Source organism: Dysidea avara, chromosome 8, assembly GCF_963678975.1.
Source record: "Dysidea avara chromosome 8, odDysAvar1.4, whole genome shotgun sequence".
Classification (NCBI taxonomy): domain Eukaryota; kingdom Metazoa; phylum Porifera; class Demospongiae; order Dictyoceratida; family Dysideidae; genus Dysidea; species Dysidea avara.
In genome coordinates, this window is record NC_089279.1 from 22,837,673 (window position 1) to 22,856,042 (window position 18,370).

At 37.6% G+C, this 18,370-nt stretch overlaps 1 protein-coding gene across 1 annotated transcript in view; it reads right to left on the reverse strand.

The window, feature by feature from the left end:
• Positions 1–10,767: 10,767 nt before the first annotated feature.
• The window catches only part of LOC136263148 (scavenger receptor cysteine-rich domain-containing group B protein-like), a 33,377-nt gene continuing 25,774 nt past the window's right edge, over positions 10,768–18,370 (reverse strand). The window contains exons 5-10 of the mRNA XM_066057648.1: positions 16,514–16,655; positions 16,261–16,457; positions 15,882–16,205; positions 13,337–13,502; positions 12,231–12,385; positions 10,768–11,328 (exon numbers count right to left, since the gene is read on the reverse strand). Coding sequence (XP_065913720.1) covers positions 10,880–11,328; positions 12,231–12,385; positions 13,337–13,502; positions 15,882–16,205; positions 16,261–16,457; positions 16,514–16,655 — 1,433 coding nt within the window. The 3' untranslated portion in view covers positions 10,768–10,879. The remainder of the gene's footprint in view (positions 11,329–12,230; positions 12,386–13,336; positions 13,503–15,881; positions 16,206–16,260; positions 16,458–16,513; positions 16,656–18,370) is intronic.

An 18,370-nucleotide genomic window follows, 5' to 3' on the forward strand; every position in this document is an offset into this window, starting at 1 on the left:
GTCAGCACAAACACTTCATGTTTGCAACTTACAAAAGAAGGAACAAGCTTAAGCATACTTTTATGCAGCCTTTTTGGCTGTGCCAGGCAAATAATGGCTTGAAAAGCTAGCCAATCTTATAATGAAATAATGGAAATGGACCCCCCCCCCACATGCAAATATGCCAGAGTCCAGGACGGGAAACAGAGAATTTATTTGGAGTGGCCAGAGCTATAAACACCCAGAGTAACCAGTTGTAGGGTCCGCAATCCGAAAAATCAACTTTCACAAATCAATCCCCCTACCATTGTGGGATGTTCATTGTAGTATCCCATTGCTAGATCCACCATGAAACCGGAGGCACGATTGTTGTCTTCACAGAACTATCGATTTTAGTATTTCATGAGATGCAAAAATTATTTTTTAAATTTCGTGCTCCACACAAAGAACAGGATAGAACTTGCTGCTTAGCTAGGTATTATCTAGAGTTAATGTAGTTAAAAAGTACGCACAGCAATAAGCAAATGATTCACTGGGTTACCGGCACAGGGTTGCTTTCTCTCAAAAAGCAGAAAACAAAACACGAATTTTCAAATTCAAACTGCCCTACCAGCCAAGATTAGAAAAGCCAACTCTTCCTCATAGTGATGTGATAAGGTTGGATGCATAGTCTGTCTATGTTGTTAGTCTGGAAAGGATCTGAGAGTTCTCACCATCTGGGTGAAGAACGTCAAAATTTTCGTGCGTTATTTCAAGGGATTCTCTCAATGGTACCAAAGTGCTTTCCAGTACTTCTGATGCCACACTGGTCACTTAATTTTGTTTAGAATGATGATGAAAGATGGTTCAAAACGGTTGGTAGTAGTAGTAGTAGTTGGTATTTCTGTGATTTCATATGAGTAGTATACCAGCAGCTCACCAGGAGCTCCACCCAGCTCGAATCAAAAATGAAAGATTTTGTGCTTTTTTCGGTTTGTTTTGGGATGTTTTGAAGCATAATGGTGATGTAGGGTGATCTAGTGAAGATTTGAAGCTGCTGTGGAGCGTGAGAGGTGAAGTCAAATTTGGACGATTTTGCTGCCTCCCTTGATGCATAGCTTATAGCCAGGCGTGGAAGCTGTGGATGAAATAATAGTTGACAACCGCTGTTACAGGGACATCTTTTGCCATAGTTTTAGTCTATAATTGATGATTGTTGTGGCTGCAGAAGCGCTGGAAATGGCTAGAAAGCACGACACAATTCTTTGATGCTGTAGAAAATTTTGACGCTCGTCATCCAGATGGTGAGAAGTCTCAGATCTTTTCCAAACTAACAGCATAGACAGACTATGCACCCAATCGTATCGAAATACTATGAGGAATAATTGGCTTCTCTTGCCCTGGGTGGTAGGGCAGTTTGAATTCGAAACTTCGTATTTCTTTGTCTGTTTTTTTCAAAGAAAGCAACCCTGTGCCGAGCACCCAGCAAATTATTTACTTATTTCTGTGCACAGTTTTCAACTACATGAACTCTGGATACGATTTGGCTAAGTAGAAAGTTTCATCCGGTCCTTTGTGTGGAACACGAAATTTTAAAAATAAATCTTGCATCTTGTGAGATACTGAAAATGATTTTGCTGTGAAGACAACAATCGTGCCTCCGGTTTCATGGTGGATCAAGCAGGGCCGCCCACAGGGGGGAGCAACTGGGGCATTTTGCCCCGGGCCCCAGCCTGAAAGGGGCCCCAGGAGGCCCCATGAAGGGCTCCCTGAATACCTGTTTAAAAGATCGATATACTCTAATAGAGCAATCAAATCTAAATACTCTAATAGAGCAGTCACAGTATTCTGCAGAGGAGCAGTGTAGCAAGCTTATAGATAAGGAGATATGGTTGGTGCTGGGTAGTTATTGTCATTGCCAGCAGGTTGTGACCTTTTTTTTTTTTTTTCTTTTTTTTTTCTTTTGGTCTTCACCTTACAACTTGGGTGAAGGGCTCCACTTTAACTCTTTGCCCTGGGCCCCTTAATTTCTCTGGGCGGCCCTGGGATCAAGCAATGAGATACTACAATGAACATCCCACAATGGTAGGGGGATTGATTTGTAGAAGTTGATTTTTCGGATTGCGGACCCTACCAGTTGTTTCAAACTGATGCTGATTGTTGTTAACTACGACAGGGACGGAGAAATGGGGCAACTTCCCACCCACACCCCACCACCACCCACATACACTCACTTGAGGGATAATGCCCCTCAATGCTAAGTTGTTAAAGTATACAGCGTGCAACTCATAGCCGTAAAAATCGGGGGGTGGGGCTATAGCCCCACTACCCCCCAAATTTGGTTAGCCATCAGTTATCTCTTAAGTACTCAACAATCTACCTACCACCAACAATTCAGATTACTATATAATCACCTTTCTAACCAATCAGCAATCCATAAATTAGTTATAAAACTATCTACCTGCAGAGTGCAGACCCAACTCCTCAGCTACACTTTAGAGTGACAATCGTGATAGGTGCCTCTAAAATTAATTTTCGTGTTCAGCAGTGTTGTTTGTACTGGACATAAAGGTAATCTACACAAGTAAGTATACACTATTGGCATGATTTTTACTGCTAAAAATACACTGAAATTCAATTTCAGAGCATTAGTTTTTAATTTTTTCTGGGGGCACACAGTAAAAACAAACTAGTGAAGGTCACTACTAATTTCTGCCACTATACTGTAAAATTCTGGAACATATTGTACATACAAACATCATGTCTCACTTCTCTGAACACAGTGTACTCTCTGAATCCCAATTTGGATGTTGTAAGAATTATTCAGCTGAACTGCAATTCACAAAAACATCTCATGATTTTGCTTCTAGCTTAAACAACAAAGGCCAAACTGATGCCGTGTTACTAGATTTTAGCAAGGCTTTTGACCAAGTTCTGCATCACTTACTGCTCACAAAACTTCAAAATCAAGGTGTAAGGGGTAACATCTTGAACTGGATTACTGACTTTCTGGACAACCGTACTCAGCATGTGGTATGTGGTGGTGCCACCTCTAAACCTATAAATGTAACTAGTGGCGTACCTCAGGGAAGTGTGTTGGGACCACTATTATTTTTAGCATATATCAATGACATCACTACCGATTTATCATCGTCCTGTTGTTTATTTGCCAATGACTGCATTTTGTACAGAAAGATTGATACACCAGACGATGCTAAAATACTTCAAGAAGAATTGAGAAAACTGGAAATATGGGAAGAGACCTGGGGGATGAAATTCAATATAGAGAAATGTATGATTAAAACATAATCCTTTCCTTGCGGAATACACCCTCCATGGCAAAAAATCGAATCCTGTTGCAAATGCTAGTATCAATTTTGACAGCAAGCTTACATTCAACCATCATGTGGACACTGTTTGCCAAAAAGCTAATAACACTTTAGCATTCTTACGAAGAAATCTGAAACACTGTCACCAAAGAGTTAAGCTAGATGCCTACAAGATATTTGTTCTACCAATTTTAAACTATGCTGCGACGGTTTGGTCCCCACACACACAATACTACATCAATAAACTAGAAGCTGTTCAGAAACACGCCGCTCGTTTTATTGTGTCAGATTACCACAGTCATAGATTAAGTAGTATATCACATATCCTAAATTCATTAAAGTTAAAATCCTTAGTGTACCACCATACAAGGCTTCATCTCTTGATGTTCTACAAGATTGTCAATCACCTAGTAGAGCTTCCTATCCCCAGTTATATTGTACATTCTACAAGTTGTTTACGAGAAAACCAGTAATTTCATCAAACCATCTGCTACTGTTGATGCATACAAATTTAGTTTTTATCCAAGATCAATTACCCTATGGAGTCAACTACCAATCAATAACATTTTTCCCTAAATGATTTTGATAGTATTCTTCAATCAACACTGACACATTCAATGAAAAATAGTAATTAATAATCTAAAGACATTGTTTTATACTCAAATTTGTGAGTTTTACAATTATAAATATATATATATAATATTATATGCATATTTTTGTGTAGTGACATTCACTACTTTCGTAGTGACCTTCACTACTCTTTTGTAGTGACCCTCACAAACGTCACTACACAAAAGTAGTGAGTATTGTGGCAGACATTTAGTAGTGACGTTCACTACATTTAGTAGTGACCTTCACTAGTTTGTTTTTACTGTGCATGCCCCAGATCCCTAGTTTAGCTGGCTTTCTCCAAGAGTTCACAATATGTATATTATGAACTCTTGCTTTCTCACATTCTTTGTATATTCAACCATCATTAAAATATTTATCTTTACCATCGCCCCAACCACGAGGTGCTAGCTATGCTTATATGCAACTATTGTATGTCTTTTAGCCATTAGTCAACTTTACTTAGCCTTGAATTTGTGCTAAAGTAAAATTGGAATGTTATATAATGCAATGCTGGGAGCGCATGAGATGAAGAAACTCTAATAGAGCAGTCACCTATCTACTCTAATAGAACATCCAGCGAAATTAAGCATTATTGTAATTCTGCTATGCAATTTATTCAATCTGTCTCTATTAACAGATGTCTGCATACATCTGTAAATGGAGACAGATTGAATAAATTATAGTAACATAATGAAGTGCATGAGTCTACTATGATCTGAAGTGCCTTCATTTGGTGATGTCTACTTGTACAGCTAGTATTCCATAATACTATAGGAGTATCCTATTCAAGTACACATGCACTACTAAAGCTGGCATGCATTCAAATTTCAGAATTTTCTTATGGGAGAATCTCCTCAAACCCCCCTCTCCTACACTGTAAATTCAGGAGTATGAAATTCATACCAAAGGGCTGGATGACTCCTGTGGCAGCTTTAGTATGAAGATCATAGCTACTCAATTGCTATAGGAGTCATCCCTTTGGTATGGAATTCGTACATTCAGATTTACAGTGGCATGCTATAGTGTTTTTTGCATGATAAAGTACAGTAGCTAATAACTTAAATACTTTGTAACTGACAGCCACATAATTACATTTTTAATTTTCTGGTAGACAAAATACTTATTTACTACAAATTTTCCCTAATGTACTTCTAGCTACTCACATGCAAATGGGCGTACTAGCTAATAAATCTATTATGGTGTCTGACCAAACATACATAATACATATATTTGTGCAACTAATACATATAGCTACTTCTGATTACTTGTGGCTTTCTTAGTATAGTCTTCATCATTTGGTGAGCCTGAATATTTATTTCTTTACCAAATGTGAGGAAAGCATTACTTAATTGCTGTTAGAACACACGATGTTGAAAATTATGTGAAACAGTGATCAGTGTTGTAGGTAGGTGTACTACACTTGAAATTAATCCTATGCAATGTTTTGTATATTTCAGCACTTTAAAACTTACTCTTGCAGACTATATGCTATATTGAAAAAATGGCACATGTGAATTTCACACTTAAAATAGGAGAAAGTACGCATATGTATAATCTATAATATGTATGCATCATATACTAGATCGCATGTTGCTGGGGGTCAAATGGCCTGGAATGTTTTTGCATTCTTCAAGTTTTGGTTACATGTTTCTGACTCCCTGTATTCCAGGCTTAAGCCTTCTCACAGGTCCCTAGTGGAATAACATTCACATAATCAAGACACACGGTAGTGTGTCGTGCGGCCCAAGAAGCCGGCGCGCCACACCGTGAGTATATTGACAGGAAGAACGAAAACGTCATTTTCACACCTTTGTATCTCGGTGATCACGTATCTGATTGGAACCAAATTTGCTACACAGTTGTTCGCCAGCCAAGGGAGTCTACATTCCAAATTTGAAAGAAATCGCTCCAGCCATTTCCGAGATACGAGCTGCCAAAGTTTCGTTTTTTTTCTTCGTTTTTTTCTTCTTCTTCGTCTTTTCGCACACTTGCAAAAATTGCTATAACAAGCAAACGCGTACTCCGATCGCCTTGAAATTTGGCACACAGAAAGGGAGTCCAAAGACAAATCCTAGCATCAAATTTGGTACAAATCCGATGAATGGTTCAGGAGTTATGACCGATTATTCGCGTAAAACAAGATCGATTTGTTGTCACGCCTACAGGGTAAACCGCTTCATGGAATGAGTTGAAAATTGCTATGTAGATGGAGTAACCATCGTAGGAGTGCCTTTTGGTGGTTTGAAAGGAATCGAGATAAACACCACGGAGATATGACACAAACCCCAACCTGTGTCACAATTACGCGATCGATTTTTATGAATAAAAAAAGTATTAGTTTTCACGTCTACTAGGCAAACCGTTTAGAGCAATGAGCTGAAAATCGGTGTATAGCTGGAATAATCTTCATAGATGGTCCTTGCAGTAGTACAGAAGAATCGGATTACAAACCACTGAGTTATGATTCGAAAGCCAACTCCGTGTAGCAAATGCGAGATCGAGATACTCTAATAGAACAGTCACCCTAATAGAGCATTCGGCTAATTTATTTACTCCATTATAGAATTTTATTACATCACAAGTTATTCTGTAGGGAGTTCAGCTGCAAACAGTTAATCTTATAGACAGTTCAGCAAGAAGACAGTCACCATGAGGAGAGTTAAGCAAATATATCACTATAGAGATTCAGAACATTACAAGTCACACTGAAGAAAGTTCAGCTATAAACAAGTCATGCACTGTGTAGAAAATTCAGCTACAATTAAGTCACTCTCTAGAGAATTCAGTTACACAGAATTCAGCTACACACAAGTCACTGTGGAGAGAGTTCAGCTACAAACAAATTACCCTTTAGAGTGATCAGCTACAAACAAAACACTTTGCAGGGTGTTCAACTGCAACAAATCAATTACCTTTAGAGCGATCAGCAATGAACAAATCAACACAAATCTACCTGTAGAGAGATCAGCTAGAAACAAATCACCCTGAAGAGAGTTCAGCTACAAAAAATCACCCTGTAGAGACATCAGCTAGAAACTAGACACAATGTAAGGAGTTCAGCTACAAGCAATCACCCTGTAGAGAGTTCAGCTAAAACAAATCAACCTGCAGAGAGATCAGCTACAAACAAATCACCTTATAGAGAGTTCAGCTACAAACAGATTACCTGTAGAGAGATCAGCTACAAACAAATCAACCTGCAGAGAGATCAGCTACACACAAATCAACTTGTAGAGAGATCAGCTACAAACAAATCACCCTGTAGAGAGATCAGCTACAAACTAGACACAAAGTAAGGAGTTCAGCTACAAGTAAATTACCCTGTAGAGAGTTCATCTACAAACAAATCAACCTGTAGAGCAATCAGCTAGAAACAAATCACCCTCAAGAGAGGTCAGCTACAAAAAATCACCCTGTAGAGAGATCAGCTACAAACAAATCACCCTGTAGAGAGATCAGCTAGAAACTAGATACAACGCAAGGAGTTCAGCTACAAGCAAAATCACCCTTTAGTGAGTTCAGCTACAAACAAATCAACCTGCAGTGAGATCATCCACAAAAACGCACTTGTACAGAGTTCAGTTACAAACAAATCACCCTGTAGAGAGATCAGGTAGAAAAATTCACCTTGTAGAGAGTTCAGCAACAAAGAAACCACCATGTAGAGAGTTCAGCTGCAAACAAATCACCCAGTAGAAAGATCAGCTAGAAGAAGTTACCTTGTAGAGAGTTCAGTTACAAAGAAACCATCATATAGAGAGTTCAGCTACAAAGAAATTACCCCGTAGAGAGTTCAGCTAGAAGAAGTCACCTTGTAAAGAGTTCAGCTACAAAGAAACCATCATGTACAGAGTTCAGCTACAAAGAAACCACCTGCACAGAATTCAACTACAAACAAATTACCCTGTATAGAGATCAGCTAGAAGAAGTTACCTTGTAGATAGTTCAGCTACAACAATTCACCCTGTAGAAAGATCAGCTAGAAGAAGTCACCTTGTAGAGTGTTCAGTTACAAAGAAACCATCATGTAGAGAGTTCAGCTGCAAACAAATCACTCTGTAGAGAGTTCAGCTACAAAGAAACCGCCATGTAGAGAGTTCAGCCTCATACAAACCACCTTGTAGAGAATTCAACTACAACAAATCACCCTGTAGAGAAGAAGTTACCTTGTAGAGAGTTCAGCTACAAAGAAACCATCATGTAGGGAGTTCAGCTACAAAGAAACCACCATGTAGAGAGTTTAGCTGCAAACAAATCACCTGTAGAGAGTTCAGCTACAAACAAATCACCCCGTAGAGAGATCAGCTGGACGAAGTCACCTTGTAGAGAGTTCAGCTACAAAGAAACCATCATGTAGATAGTTCAGCTGCAAACAAATCACCCTGCAGAGAGTTCAGCTACAAAAAAATCACCCTGTAGAGAGTTCAGCTAGACGAAGTCACCTTATAGAGAGTTCAGCTACAAAGAAACCATCATGTAGAGAGTTCGGCTACAAAGACACCACCATGTAGAGAGTTTAGCTGCAAACAAATCACCTGTAGAGAGTTCAGCTAGAAACAAAATACCCTGTAGAGAGACCAGCTAGAAGAGGTTACCTTGTAGAGAGTTCAGCTACAAAGAAACCATCCTGTATATAGTTCAGCTACATTTCAAGTCACCCAGTAGCTGCAAAAAATATCCTGTGGGGAATAATGAGCATGTAATAAATATATGTATATAATTTGTATAATTACTAATAAAATCAAAAATAATTGAAGTACTAAAATTCTTTAAGTTCTTTTCTTCTTCCTGTAGTAAAGAAAAAAACACATGGGTTAAAAAAGCCCCAAAGCCAGCCATAGGCTGGCTTTGTAGTATACAAATACAAAAAGAAGTGATATCTAATCAAAAACAGCCAAGCTGTAAAAAAAGGTGCGGCCCCCAAAAAGGCCATGGTGAAAAAAGATGTGAAATCCAAGGTGGCAGCCAAGAAATGGCTGTGATGGTAGGTTAATGGTTACATTTTAATAACGACAATTCAGGTGAATTTTGTGCCGCTTGGTCTTGGCACCAAATTCATCTGAATTGTTGTTATTAAAATGTAACCATTAACCTACCATCACAGCCATTTCTTGGCCGCCACCTTGGATTTCACATCTTTTTTCACCATGGCCTTTTTGGGGGCCGCACCTTTTTTTACAGCTTGGCTGTTTTTGATTAGATTTTATTTTACATAACGGACGTGATATATTTGGTAAAGGATAACTAGCTATTATTGTGGTGACCTTTGTTTTTTTTCTCCTTTTTTTGGTCTTCAACTGTTTTTCAGCAAGGTGCCCCCCTCTTTCCAAACTCCCTGCACTTTCCCTTCTCTCTGTACTAAAAATGAAAAGAATAACATTTGTGTGGCTTCAAAATGTGTTAGTATCCCTCAGTAAAGTGGGTTATTCGAGTTATGCTTCCATAGCAATGCACAGTAAATTCATAAATTACAAAATTATTGGTGAATTACAAAATATGTTCAGTTGTAATGACTAAATAATTTGCATATAACTATCAAAGCTATAAAATGCACTACTCTAAGGAAGTTGCGATGATGAAAATTATAGTTTTCTTGCATCTATGCATGTTATAATTCAAGACAGTGGCGTAGCTACCATTGAAGCAACCGAGCTGCCTCGGTAAAAAATGCTCAACAATTCAGGCTGAACAGACCTGAGTTTTGGCACCCCGAGTATTCCACTCAAACGTTACTATGCAGCATTACTGTACCATGCACACATAATAGAATCTATGGCTGTAGTACTAAGCAGGCCGGAGCCCTGGTGACACAGTACTGGACCACTTTCAGCTGCTGAATTTGTATGCGGAAAAAGATCGAGGTACTCTAATAGAGCAGTCATCATAATATACTCTAATAGAACATTCAGTATAAATTATAGCCAGTGCTCTTACACTGCTTGGTCTAAATCATTCACATTGTTAATTGTCTTTAAATTACTTTTCAAAAGTGTTCCAATGAATCAACTGCATGCCATTGCATTGAGCCCATTGATCATGTATACCATGAAAATAGCCTCCACGTGCCATTTCAAAGCATATAAATTTATTTTCAAAAATTTCCTTGAGGAAGCATGCCCCCAGACTCCCTAGTTTGACATACTTAATGCATGCAGTTGACTATTTCATGAAAGAGATATCTCTGACTTAAATATCACATCAGATCAATAAAAAGTATAGTGTGCATGACTATGACCTCTGTTGTAGTCCATGGATGGCCTGACCACTCAAAATATCTCCAGAGTAAGTCAGTTTTTTTTGTGTTGAGTACAATTAAACTATAGTCTAATAATTGAAGCATGGTATACTGTTGCATTAACTAAGCTGGAGCATGACATGTAGAAAAATGCTCAGAGTCTTCTGAAACAGTTTCCATCCAACCAGAGAATCAACCTGCAAATGCTGTACCACCCATGCTTGAAAGTGTTTGTGAATCAGTTGAGTCACAAGCAGACCCTCTCAATTACGTCAATGTATAAATTTTGCCTTGGTAAAAAAAATTATTTGGCTACGCCACTGCAAGATAAAAGGAAAAGTACAGAGGGCAGATAATCATTGGAACCAGAAAAGATACATTCCAAGTACCAGTGAGATTGTTATTGTGGCAAAGTGATTTTCATCATAAAGTGATTACTAAACTATTTCGTAAAAGTGATTTTCGTTGTGTATCATGTACGTATAAAGATGGTTTTTAACTGCAACTTTTTGGGAGGTATCTATCATTTTAATGGGAACTCCACTAAACAGTACTACTGTTTGATACAATCAGATGAAGTAGATATATGCATCAGCCTGAGTGTATATAACTAAGCTGTCAAAAGGCGCAGTCTTCAATCAATCATAATATAGCAATAAGACATAGATAATTGTAAGACTATGAATCAAATAAACACAATGAGATAAAGGTTAACCAATAAATCACGGTTACTGTAGTAGTACAGTCACTGCACAACATCTTCAGTAGCAGGTGTATCTGGTAACACATCATTAGAAGTGTGGCCAGGTGGTGGCTTTGTTGGAGTATATTCAGGTAGAGACCTTGATGTAGCATCACAAGGATGAGGAGGTATGTTCGCATTATCGCATTCATTTACAAGTTGGTTGTAATTAACAGATATGTCCATGGGCTGAGTTGAAGTGTAAACAGGAGGTTGTGAGAAGTCTGGTGGTATTATATCACTAGACTCATTGACTAGTAGTCTTGGATTTGTAACAACACCTATTCGATATCGTCGTTTCATGTAGTAATGTCTCACACAGACTAAAGCAGCAGTCAGTAAAATGCTGATTGTTATAAATGATATTGCACTGCCAACAGAAAAACCAGCAATAGCTCTAGCAGACAATCCATCACCATCATCATCATATAAATGATAGAAATTAAAGTAATCTAAAGAAAAACATCACACGTGAGATTAAAAGTACACTAAAACCTTATCATTGTAAGAGGAAGTTGATGGTACCATGAGTACAGATTTCAATGTTAGAACAACACTTTGTGTGTGTTATATAGCATGGGTATATATATCTGATCATGAAGCAAATGTATTAGCCATAAATTGATAGTTGCATGATGTAGTAACTATGCATATCAATCATAAACATTCCTGCAATTTGACTATGCTGCTATAATATTATACAAAACATTGGCACCAATGAAATTACTTAACTTATATCCATAAGTCTAAATCATTATGCAAAACATCACATAAAGCTAGATGATGGCACAACAAATAGTTGTACATGCATATGGTATATACAAAAAAAACTGCAGTCTTAATAGCAATCAGTACAAAATTGTTTTTAACACATTATTGCATACATACATGCATACATACATACATACATACATACATACATACATACATACATACATACATACATACATACATACATACATACATACATACATGCATACATACATACATACATCCATGCATTCATACATATACTTACAGTATAAATGTATTGTTTATTGTATACGTATATATATACTAGCTACTATGTTCTGACAGTAAATATTTCCTATGTACAAAGCCTATGTCTAAATTGTTACATGTAATTATAATTCATATATAATTATTATCATCAGAGGAATATATCACTAAAAAACCTATGAAAAATATTTTCATTTACTGTGTGAAAATTATGAAATATCATTGTGTGATAATAGCTATAACAATACTGATAGTGATAGATCAGTATTGCAAATATGTATGTCTGTCTCTTTATTGTAAATTTTACATATGGCAGTAGATTTCTAACTTAAATAACACTTGTGAAGCAACTTACAGCAGTTGAGCCTAATATAGTTAAACTGAGAACAATTATTCAAGCAATCATGCTGTATATAACAGGAGCTCAAATGTGTTTCATATCCATAACAACTGGTATAACAAACAGCAATTGATACATCTGAATAACGACAGAAATCATTTTCTTCTTCGCTGGAAAAGAAAACAGAATAAGTATATATATATGTTTATTAATTGTCCAGGATATATACCCTATAGGGATATCATGCTACATAGCATACATTATAATTATAAGTGTTGCATTTGTTGTCATCATTAGGCTGGGTATTGTGCAAATACTTATTACAACCCTGGTGTTGCATTAATACTATACTAGACCTGCGTAAATACGATAACGTAATAAAAAGCATAATAGGCTGGATAGACTCAGTGCTATTCCAGTATAATGTTAACGTACTACAGAGATATTTCAAACTGTGGGGCTTAATTCCTTAAAATACATCGACACTCCCTAATAGAGCAGTCAGTGGAAAATGCAAGCTGCTAGAGAGCTTCCCAATATTAATGTTGTTAATCTAGGAGCATAATGCAAGCATAACAGGAACACTGAAGAGCTTAATCAGTGAAAACTGGGAAATTCCTGAAAGCATTTTTAGAGCACATTGACTCAGGCCTATTCCCTGGTATTGTGATACTCAGCCAAACAAAAACCTCATGACACTCAATAATGAATACTCCTGCATGAGGGCTGTCAAGCTTGAACTTACTGTACAGTCTAATGCTAACACAACTGATGCATGCATAATGCAATTATTTGTGCGCTTCAAACTAAAGCTTCAAACAAACTTGAAGGGTTTCAACATATACAAGGAAGCACCCTCATGCAGGCCTAGCCTTTTGGTGCCACCCCTTCCTATTTGGATGAATTAGATAATAAAATAAAAATAAAATAAAACACATGGTCTAACTCTTTTTACATGTCAGTTGATAATCAACCTTCTTCATTGATTGTGCATTTATGCACATTTCAAATAAAATTCTCTTGTTTCAATTTTATTAATGGTAATGACTACATAAGTGCTAGAGGACTTTTAGAAAGTATCTTTTGTGATGTTTTACACAGTATGTCAGTAGTTTGCTTACCATGTGGAAAAATCACCATAACCATACCCTAACTGTCTACAAGCCACAACAGCAGCTCTCCAGTCAAATCCATGAGCACATACAGTGCCCCATGTGCCATTACCAAGTTGAAACTTTATTGTACCACTTGAACTAGTACCATTGTCAAGTCGTAGTCCACCATAAGCTGTTAAAAACAGAGTACAGAACATATAAAATATGTAGTACTACCATATATACATAATATATGAAAGCTAATCTAAAGCACACATCAGTAGTTAGAGACAGTGTGTAGCCAGCCAGTATAGCTTAGCAAGGGTAGTGACATATAAATTTTCACCAAAGATGCATTTCCTACACTAGTATAATATGCTTAGATGATAAGCTTCCTGCCATTTTATATTAAAAATTTGAAGTTTTGGCAGTGCTTTCATTGAGGTAGAGGGCTATTATAGGGGTTACAGCAGCCAGGGAGATAAAACTTACATGTGCTAACCCCTGAGCCCCAAATTCTGAACAAGAATTTGCAGCTAATACAAGTGATCAGAACTTTGGAATGAAATCACCTATACTGATGTTTATATCAACAAGACCTTAGCTATCAAGTTCAGTAAATTAATGTCACAGGGTGTCAAAGACAGAAATTACAATTTTCTGTGCATAATGATCACCAAAGGTCAAATCTGTGATGACTCTATATAATGTATGCAAAATACATATCATGAGGGTACTTACTATTTGTGTGAAGTTCATGATGGTATGAAAAGAGTACACAATTTAGTTAATTTTGGGGCTATGCCACTATACTGTAAAATGATCGTCTTTTTGGATAAATTTCTTGACCTTTGGGTAGTTAGCTTTATTAGGCAGGTCACGTTATGTGCAAATTACACATTTTTGTTTATTACTGCACTATATAGCTAGCTCTGACAGGTGACCTTTTATTTACAGTGGCCTGATTAAACAGGTTTCACTGTACATAAACTAAACAATCATTATCAAAAACAAGTGCCAGATAGATACAGTATGTGTATATTGCCACCAATACCTAACTCAATAACACAAACAGGAAACAAGCACTCAACACACTTCCAGGGCCTATATACTGTATAGTATGCAGCATAACTGTATATGTACGTATGTATTATCAGACTATATAGATGTCACAAAACCGATCCACTTTGCACACCACACAAATACCAACAAACACCACCATGCATTAGGTGCCTACACTGCTATATAGACTTATTGACTTTTAGCTTCAGCATTCTTCAAACTGCATGCAGTAGCTAGTTTTGAGTAATGCATTTACTGAGTTATGCAACAAGCTTGTATGGTGACTACAGGCCATGCATGCCAAGGACCAGGCTAGATTAGAAATAGTAGTTCATGCATGGGTGGATGATGGATTCATTCATACAGCTGGCCAAACATTTTCAGTTGTTCTTTTTAACTGCAACAGAGTTAATATCAATTCTGCTGTTATGTATTCTTCTCTCTGTTAATTTTGTTTATTTTTAATGTACAAGAGGGAGAGGTTACAAGAGCAAAAGAAACCATTTGACAGACAATAACCTTGAACAGGAGGTATTCTTGCACATGCAAAAATAAGTAACATCCAAATGTATTATTTAATTTACTGGTGTTCATGTGTTGCTATTTGTATTGCATTCTTGAAGTTAATGGCTGACATTGAGAAAATGGTCAAATATTCAAAATATAACTCTGAATGACACAGGTTCACTATAGCTAACATACACAGGTTCACTATAGCTATATACATAATAGTTATACGGATACAATGTGGAGTCTAAGAAATTTATAAACCTGAAGGCCCGGGCTGTAGCGCATGAGCAAAGCGAGGGCGCTACTAAGGGCCTGAGGGTTTATAAATTTCATAGACTCCACATTGTGTCCGTATAACTGCTTTAGACTCTATTTCACATTATACTCAGATTACTTACCTCATCTATGGCTGTTTCTGCTGTAGGCTTGGCGAAAGCGGCTGGTTTTCTTGAGATAATACTAGCGCCATGGCAACTATGCATCCTCACGTGACAAAATAATAGCGCTCGTTAAATCACTGCACGTGAACAATGCATAGCGATTGGATAAACCTAGATTTTGAGCATATGCTATATTGTGCCTGAAGGCGTGGAGTATATTAGAAAACAAGGTGGAGTATATGAGATTTATTACCCACCCAAAACAGCCTAAATAGAGTCTAAAGTAAACTGGACATACTACAATTATAACTAAAACTGAGGCACTGGAACTAATGTACCAATAACTACCAACTACAAAAAAATTCATGCAGGCACTAGAACTAAATATTGGACTTGATACTAACTAACGTTGACTGTGGGTACTACAACCAATAAAATGAATTTGCAGTACTAGAACAACACTAAAATTCCATTCGAACACAACTGTGAACTTTGATGGTCAGCTAATCAAAGTTATTATACTCCACTTTGAAATAATTTTTGAGTTATTAGTAAGAGTTGTTAATAGCAGTCAGAGTAGACAGACACATTTCCACCACAAAATATTTAGTTTCACTTACTGCCACAAACCAGGCCTGCATCTTCAGCATGGTTGCAATTATGTAAGCCAAAACCACTGTGATGGCAATCAACTAGTTGAGACTCTGATCCTCTGCAACGTAAATCATCCAACCAGATTTGTCCTGTTCCTCTCCCATACGACGAATGAGTAGTGGTTGCAATGTATTGATGTCCCAGTTGACGACAAGCAACTATACCATCATTTCTACTCCAGTAATCATCACACACAGTTCCCCATACATTATTGTGACACACTTCCACACGACCTTCATAACTATTGGTACCATCCACAAGACGAATATCACCTTCAGTGCAAGTTTCATCTACAAAAACAAAATATTTGTTACACTTGAGGTAAAACTAAATTTGAAAACAGACATGATCTATTGCAGGATACACCGGCATCTTTATAATGTCCACAGTTGTTGTTTCCCCAGCCATCATGACTACACTCAGATAAGTAATGGTCTCCAGTAGTACACTGTACATTATCCAACCAGATGGGCATTGATGAACTTCCACCATGTGTGTAAGCTCTCAGAGCACTGCCAAATCCAAGTTGGTGGCATACAACACTGTGAACAAGTACAGCACGAAAAAATAACAGACACCATAAAAATGTGAACTCTACTTGGCATCCACTATATCCCAGTTATCATCACAAACTGTTCCCCATTGTCCATCATAGTACACTTCCACACGACCTTCAAACTGACTAAAACCACTTGTGAGACGGAGTGATGCATGTACAACATGAGAAGTGCTGGTGTCTACTGTATGAATATAAAAACATATGAATTTTACCATTTACCACTATTATGGGTCAGAAATCTGCTAAAACTCTGATAGGATATTCATATGCAAAAAGGTTGCAAATCTTTGTGGCACTTAAACAGTGTATTTGGACCCCCGGTTATCTGAACCTCAATGTCGCAGGCAATGGTATAAGTATTCAGATAAGTGAATTATTCAGATATAACCACATTTATATATTTATATACAGAGAGCTGTTGAAATATTCTATATACAGTACAGCTCACGGGTAACGTCGCATGTACATGCATGATGTGTGCTCGAGTGACCCGTGTGGATGCAGCAAGGCTACAGTAATGCTCCATGATGGCTAACTTTACTCGAGAGCGTCACGCAAGACCAGATAACAGGTCTCACCTATATATGGTCTTGGGAGGCGGAACTGGCTCAGTTCCGCCAGCTGTGAAGTCTCCTATTGCAATGCCTGTGTTGTAGCTATCGAATACTTGGTAACCTACTCGACTCTGTCACGGACTACAGTCAGTACTGTAGCTAGCAGTAGCTACCATAAACCTAGATGGATTGGTCGCCAAGTAATGCCACAGAACCCCAGTTAGTGCATTTTTCTAATTCGTATTTTCTTTATCTAGATAGTTAAAGGAATGGTCAACCGAAATTTCAAGCCAAGAAATTTCGAAGTTACAGCGCTACGAAATGCTAACAGCAAAAAATCGATTTGTACAGTGACAATAAACTACAGGCGTTTAATTAAACGATCATAACATACGGATGCAGTCCTCTACCAAGATGAAACTTGCACCATCGAATTCTCCATGAACAAGCAAATCCATTGCTGGGTAAGTTTTGTCTTCCAGGCCTTTCCTACGTCCACGGGGGACCGGCGAAGGCGAACGAATGTGAGAAAAAGCGACAGTGAACCGCTCGTCCAACGCAAGGAAGACTAACACTTATATCTTCTGTCTCCTTGAGAGTACTAACACGAAACAAAGATTTTGGAACTCCTCTTGCTCTCGATGCTACCAAGGTTTTTAGTGTTATCGCTTTCCTTCACTGTGAAACAAGCACTTTAGAATTTACGGATTTTTTTTCGTTTTCGTTAATATTCCACCCATTGCGTTCTGCAGGCCCAGCGTGCATTTATTGCATTCTACTGTATAATTAGCTAGTTAGGCTTGCACGAACATAATTATGGGACCGATCACAAATATTTATGTGATTTAAGTGTTGTATGAATTTACTAAACCCAGTAGCGAGTGTTCTCATGTGTGGCGAGCTTCTCGCACGGCTAGTGCATATCCACGCGATATTCCACATGTACTGTACAGTACATTGCAAAACAATGATCTCGCGAGAAGATGCGAGCATTACTCGCATGTGTATACTCGCGACGTTACCTTTGAGCTGTACTGTAACACATAGAACATCAACCTGTACTCAAAATACTCTAATAGAAGAGTCATTTAAAATTATGAATAAATGGTTGGATAACAGAGGGTTAACTGTACATCTGATTCTAAAATCACTGACTAACTGAACTGTTGTGACAAAAAAACTACAGTTGACTGGTAATACATTCAAAGAAATAGACTAGCAGTAGAGCTTAATTATAAAGGGAAATGGTTCGAAATAAGGAAAGCTGTTTTTTTTTTTTTAATTAAAATTCGAAGTGATTGCTAGTAAAGATAGGTAGATAATTATAGTAACTTCAAAATGC